Source organism: Rattus norvegicus, chromosome 1, assembly GCF_021556685.1.
Source record: "Rattus norvegicus strain SHRSP/BbbUtx chromosome 1, alternate assembly SHRSP_T2T, whole genome shotgun sequence".
NCBI classification, from domain to species: domain Eukaryota; kingdom Metazoa; phylum Chordata; class Mammalia; order Rodentia; family Muridae; genus Rattus; species Rattus norvegicus.
The window spans coordinates 259,955,702-259,961,701 of record NC_141534.1 but is presented as its reverse complement, the minus strand read 5'-3'; the positions used below and the strand labels follow the sequence as shown (position 1 = coordinate 259,961,701).

The 6,000-nt window shown below is 44.7% G+C and overlaps 1 protein-coding gene across 2 annotated transcripts; it reads right to left on the bottom strand.

Annotated features, from left to right (window-relative positions):
* Positions 1–377: 377 nt before the first annotated feature.
* On the bottom strand, positions 378–4,393 carry Sfr1 (SWI5-dependent homologous recombination repair protein 1). Of its 2 annotated transcripts, none has more exons than NM_001047856.2 (4): positions 4,317–4,393; positions 3,257–3,426; positions 2,236–2,628; positions 378–1,091 (listed from the first exon to the last, which is right to left on the bottom strand). In NM_001047856.2, exons 1-4 carry the CDS (start codon positions 4,327–4,329, stop codon positions 897–899), a joined length of 771 nt encoding a protein of 256 aa, NP_001041321.2. In that variant the 5' UTR covers positions 4,330–4,393; the 3' UTR covers positions 378–896. The 2 variants fall into 2 exon arrangements, with proteins under 2 accessions (NP_001041321.2, XP_087407311.1); XM_087551185.1 differs by having other exon boundaries at positions 385–1,091; positions 4,188–4,379.
* Positions 4,394–6,000: the final 1,607 nt, after the last annotated feature.

Below are 6,000 nucleotides of genomic sequence, written 5' to 3'. Positions count from 1 at the left end.
AAATCATGAAGGCTTCAGGAATGATTAACAGAACAAGGAAGCCACAAGGCTCTCCCTCCATCTACCTATCTATACAGACACGCTATTCTTAAAGATGCCTGCCCTGTCTTCCAAGTTCATACAATAACTACAACAACATGCTTTCCCCATGGGCTCTTTTAAAGTCTCAGCAACTGGCCAGCTTAGGTCACATCTTCACATATAGCTGACAGGTATCCTAGTCATTTAGACAGGGTTCTGGCTGAGGGATATGAAGTCAACAGATCCTTCCAGTTTATATCACAGATAAAGCTCCAAGGACACTGTGAGGAACCTTTCATGCCAAGCATCCCCAGAAGCAGCTGCTTGTTTAGTAAATGAAGAAAATGAAAACAAACTGGAGAAAACTGTACACAGGTAAGTTTAATTAGCTGCTAAGTTAGCAGACAGATGTTAAGCATATGAGGATAGGTCCACAAACTTAAGAGAGTCAGGTTACATTTATGTCACGTGAGGTTTAGACATTCAACAGACTACTTTTTAATACTGAATATAAAACCTTTTGCCCCAAAAATCAATGTATTAAACCTGGTTTCTAGAATTATCCAAACTCTGTTTTAAACACAATTTTAATTTTTTTATACTTAAATATTTTCTTTAGCAAACATATCCAAAATACTAAGCTTCGCTTTATAATTTTGTGTCAGAATATCCCGAACTGTTCAACATTCCTCCGCCTAAGCCACAACAGCTTAGATCTTTTTTCCCTTTAAATCATTTCTCTTTTCATTGCCATTCTCAAAGATATTCTGTAAAGGGGCTAACTGTACAGCTCAGGAACAGAGCACATTTTTTGAGGCCCCCAAGAAGAGAGGGGGACAAAAGCCTGAAGAAGAAAAAAAAAAAAAACAACAGTATCAAACCCCTGTGAACTCTTCTTCAGTTCTATTATAGTGCAGCAATTTGTCGTCTATCCCATAGTAGTCGATCAACTCAGTGAGGGTCAGCTTCTCGTCCTCATCCTCGGACATGATTGACTGCAACTCGCACAGCAGCCGCTGGCCACACCTCCTCCACTTCTTTATTAAATCCTCTAACTCAGTCACGTCATTCTGAAACATAAAAAGTCAGCCAGCAATCAGACACCGTGCATTTTAACCTACACCAAAGTGGCTAAATTAACTCGTCCCTGTCTAACTGTGAAGGCCAGTAGTGCAAAAGGGCAGTACAAGCTTTGGGTAAACCTTACCCTTAGGGAAAAAGACATTTCCTGGAGAGGTAGAGAAATGGTGATTACAGGATTTCCATAAGATGAATACAATGAAGAATGAAAGGTGAAAAGACAGCAGTTTGTAAAGTATCTGGCAAACCATACCTGAAGCTGCGAGCATCTAGTCACAGATGGTGGCATAGGACATGGATGAAAGGAGTGGGCATGAGGGAGATTTCAACACAGATTTGCAAGGAAAAGACTAACAATGAGATTGAAGTCACATATTAAATATGAGAACAAACAGGTTCTCAATACGCTTTTTGTATTGTAACTACACTTTTATGATGCCGTGTTGTACCTTCCTAACTTTTCTGTGAACCGCAAACTGTTCTTAAAGGTAAACATATTCAAGCTTAAAGCATTTTCAACATTTAGCATCAGTTACATTTAGAAAAGTCCTAAAAGTTCAAAACCACATATAAGATACGCTATTGTCATTTACTCCACATTTTGGGGATAGAACGAGGTGATCTGTGGGTAAGAGCAGCAGCGATGTCTCCTCCTTCCAAACATCCATGTTCTATTTTACTCAACATGTGTGAGCTGAAACCTAAAATCTGTGTTTTCTCAAATAAAATGCCTGACATTTTATCAGACACATGATCGTTACGGAAAGTGCAGCACCCAGCATTCTGTGGTGTGTTTTTAGTTCTAGCGACATCCCTTTCTGTTCCCACTGCACCTCCATCCAACACCTCACACTTCTAATCTTGCTCCTGGCTAGAAATTAGAGCCCACAAGCTTCATCTGTGCATTAAACAAGAGCTGAAGCTTTGAAGCTTTTAAGTTCTACCTCGTGTTGAAGGGGCTTATCTGCCTCATTCTGAACCAGTTATTTCTAATTCAGTCAAAGCTCTTGGTGTAACTAACTCAGGTTTCTGGGTTTTTCGGCTTCTTGTTTATCAGACTAAAATTTATTTCCAATTTCTGAATTTACAGCAATTTATGTAAAAATGGTTCAATGGTTCTGAAATTCTTCTCACCTTTATTCTGTACATTTTGACTAACTTTAACCTCCGAAGAAGGTCTTCCTTCTCTTGAACCTGCCTAGTCAGTTTTGCTTTTTCTTCCTTCAAAGTTTGCTTTATAGTCTTCTCAGTAGAATCTTTTTGGAGGACACTGGATGACCCAGTATCAAGTGACTTAGATTCACTCGTATTTTTATCCTCTGAGCTCTCTTTTTCAGGTTCATTGTCTTTGTTTTCCAGGCTTTCTTGGGCTTTTGAACAGTTTTCTTCTTTTGAAGATTCTCCTGGTTCTGAAAGGGTCTGATCATTTTCTTCATTCTCTACCTTAATACGCTTCACCACACTACAAAAAGGTTGAGATGAAGCTCTTGCTTTCTTTAATCTTTCTTTAAGTGTCCCACTCATAGGCTGAAAAAGACACAAAACATCAAATGTTAAGAATATATTCTTGGGGCTGGGGATTTAGCTCAGTGGTAGAGCGCTTACCTAGGAAACACAAGGCCCTGGGTTCGGTCCCCAGCTCCGAAAGAAAGAACCAAAAAAAAAAAAAAAAAAAAAAAAAAAAAGAATATATTCTTGAAGTACATCAATGCATTCGAAACAAAGTCTGTACGCTTCTATGGTAGGTACAATGGGTTGCTTTTGGTCTCCACAAACCTCAAGTGGGCATCACCAATGTATCTAAGTTCCAGAGGCTACCTTTAGTCTTGCTTTAGCAAGGTTACCGTCATTGGCAGCTAGTAATTGCCTGACAATACTAGAAACAGAAATGTCTCAGAACTATAAACTAAGGAGAAGACCTGCTACCAAAAACTTCCCCCTGAAATACGGTACAGATATGTTTCCTTGGTTTGGAGCATCTCAGTAACCTGGTAAGAAATTAAACGAAATGAACTGATTCAAGAAGAAAATCTGGCAGTTAGCAAGGTATGGGCTATATATTAACTCACACTCCAGTATCCTTAGAACTGCCACTATTGGAATACTTTGAAACACAGGACAGATGGGGGTAAAGGACAACACAAAATTTTCATACTTGTTTTCCTGAACTATTCGAATGGAGTGATGGTGGATTTTCACTGGTCTGAGGCTTGTCAGGTGAGGTTGGGGGTGATGGTGGATTCTCACTGGTCTGAGGAATGTCAGGTGAAGTGGATGCTGAATCTGAGGGGTTTTCCATCTTGGAAGTGATCTCCTGATTTCCTTCTAGAAAGGGAAAGACACGAGAATGATAAATTAATTATCTCAAAACAGACCTCAATTTTTTCAACAAAATTTTCTTCAGTGAACTAAACACCAAAAAAGCCAGCAATTTCTTCCAATTTTTTGTACCTGTAATTTATTCTAATTCTTTTCATATTTTTTCCATTTACTTCTCCACATGGGGAGTAACCAAATTTTGTTTCTTTCACGACAAATAAACCGGCTAGTATCTTATTGACACTCATTTTTCTCCTTCAAAACATCTCCAAAAATTTGGATTTCGGGGAAGGGAACTAACTCTACGTAGTCAAGAATTTTAATCTTTGTTATAATTTCGTAAATAAAAGCGATACAGTCCGAATCTTGAATCCTAAAAGCTTTGTGCCTAGAAGAATGAGTCCCAAGGAGCCAGAAAGCAGCGTCGGCCCCTTTTGGTTTTCTAGGGTCAGGGCCTCTGCCTTCCTCCCCCGCCCTATCTTTTCCACCAAGCCCCGCCTTCTCCGCCACGCCCCCTCCGCCACGCCCCTCACCCCCCCACCACAGAAAGCCCTCCCCCCTCATTCTCCCTTCTCTACTCCCTCCCCCGCACCCTCCCCTCACCCTCCCACCACAGAAAGCCATCCCCCCTCATTCTCCCTTCTCTACTCCCTCCCCCGCCCCCTCACCACAGAAAGCGCTCTCCCGCTGCTCCCTCCCGCGCTCTTTTTTCTAAGCCCAGTCCCCCTCCTTCTCCTCTCCCTCCCCCTCTCCTCCACCTCCCTCACCATAGAAAGCCCTCTACCCTACAGAGCAGGAAGTCGAGCCCCCGCGACGCCGGGAAGAGCTTCTCTATCAGATATGCAGACACCCGCAGGCCTGACGCGCAGACCAGCCCCAGGGAGAAAGCTCAATACCTTCCTCAGCCATGCTCACAGCAGACACAGCGTACACAACCAGCGTAGCGCCCGGAGTACACTGACCTCGCCCCGGGGGCGGAGCCCCACCGGAGGAGAGACGTGCGATTGGCTAGCTTGACCGTAGCGGGCGGATGTGCTTTGTCCAATTCCGACTACGCGTGCGCGTAGGCCCACGAGCCTCAGCCACGGGGCGGGGCGGGACCAGGGGGGAGGCGGGCGCGGCTCGTGATTGGCAGGACTGGCCGGCGCGCTCCAGGGCTCGGCCACGCGCGCAAGGCCGCCAGGCTAAGGGTGGCTTCCAAGGCAAAAAATAGTGTCAGGCCTTTGGACGGGCCTGAGGGGGGCGCGCTTCCGCTCGCCACTTCCTACGAGGGTTGCTGTGCCAGCCGCCTTCCCAAGCAGCTTCCCTTGGGGGAAGGGAGAGGGGTGCATCCTCTGGGTAATGGGCCTGAGAGCACCGCCCCCGCGCGCCCGCCCCCTGGCAGTCTCCGCTTTCACAACAGCAGAGGCTTTTCCTCAGACGTGGCAGGACCGGAAGCCGCGGGGCCCGTTTGGCTCCCTGCTGGCGAACGCTTCCTTAGCTTTTTGTGGTCTGTTTGGAAGCCAGCTTGATAGGAATCTATCCCGGCGTCTCTGCACGTGCAGTAGAGAGCATCTCCAGCTTGCTTTGCAGTCTCGCCCCTTTATTTTGGTCTATGCCCACTGGCTTCACTTGTTTTGGTCCAATCTGAGAAAATGTAACCTAAGGAAGTGTATTATGGCGCAGGACAGGAAGCGGGACTGTCGATCCGATCGGGTCGGTCTAGCATCCAGAAGTTTGAGAACTAGATCCCGGGGTGCCCCTAGGAGGCCCCTTGCTAGACGCTGGGGAGCCCCTGGGAGGCCCCTTGCTAGACCCTGGCTCGACTCCTGGGAGGCCCCTAGGAGGCCCCTTGCTAGACGCTGGGGAGCCCCTGGGAGGCCCCTGGCTAGACCCTGAGAGGCTGCAACGCCTTCTGGTGTTAGGGATGTTCTGTTGCTATGCAACAGCAAAGTGAACTAGCTTGGGTGGAGCACTGGGTGTAGAGAAGTCAGCTGAGTAACCTGTGAGTCACTGGGAAGTTTGTGAGAGAGGACAAATCTCTTTCCGAATATCTGCTAATGGTGGCTTTAAAGTAATCCGAAAGAAGTGGTCGGAATCCTACGCAGTCAGTTATAAATACAGAACCTAACGAAACTTTTGGAGGTGATTAGATCTGCAAATGTTGCAGTTGCCTAGATTCCAGTGCTGGCATTGTGGTTTTTTATTTGCTTTGTTTTTGCTATAGCGTGTACGTAATGTGGACGTGTACCTCATTTTGATGGTTTGATAAATGAGAATAATATCTACCTCCTAGAGACAGAGAAATTAAATGATAATTTATGAGAGGTAGCTAGGTACCAAAAGAACAAAGAAACATTTAGCAGCTTTATTCAAGCTTATTCATCATTTCCTAATTGACTTGAAGCTTTTACCACTTACCTTTCCCAAAAGCACGGATTTTTAAAATTAGTGCTATGATATTTAAAATTCCACACATCTTAAGCCATAATTACCAGAAAACTTTGAGCCTTCACATATGGACATTAATAAATTAATGTTCCACCCCTAAATGTTTAAGAACCATATAAATTAACCTTATGGACTTTAGAACAGCAAAGC

What these genes read in the sequence shown, in the direction of transcription:
- Sfr1 (NM_001047856.2), bottom strand. An exon ending in CGAATAGTTCAGGAAAACAA is followed by an intron (nt 2,629 to 3,256) that starts GTATGAAAATTT and finishes TGTCTTTTTCAG; the next exon opens with CCTATGAGTGGGACACTTAA. An exon ending in TCAAAATGTACAGAATAAAG is followed by an intron (nt 1,092 to 2,235) that starts GTGAGAAGAATT and finishes TTTATGTTTCAG; the next exon opens with AATGACGTGACTGAGTTAGA.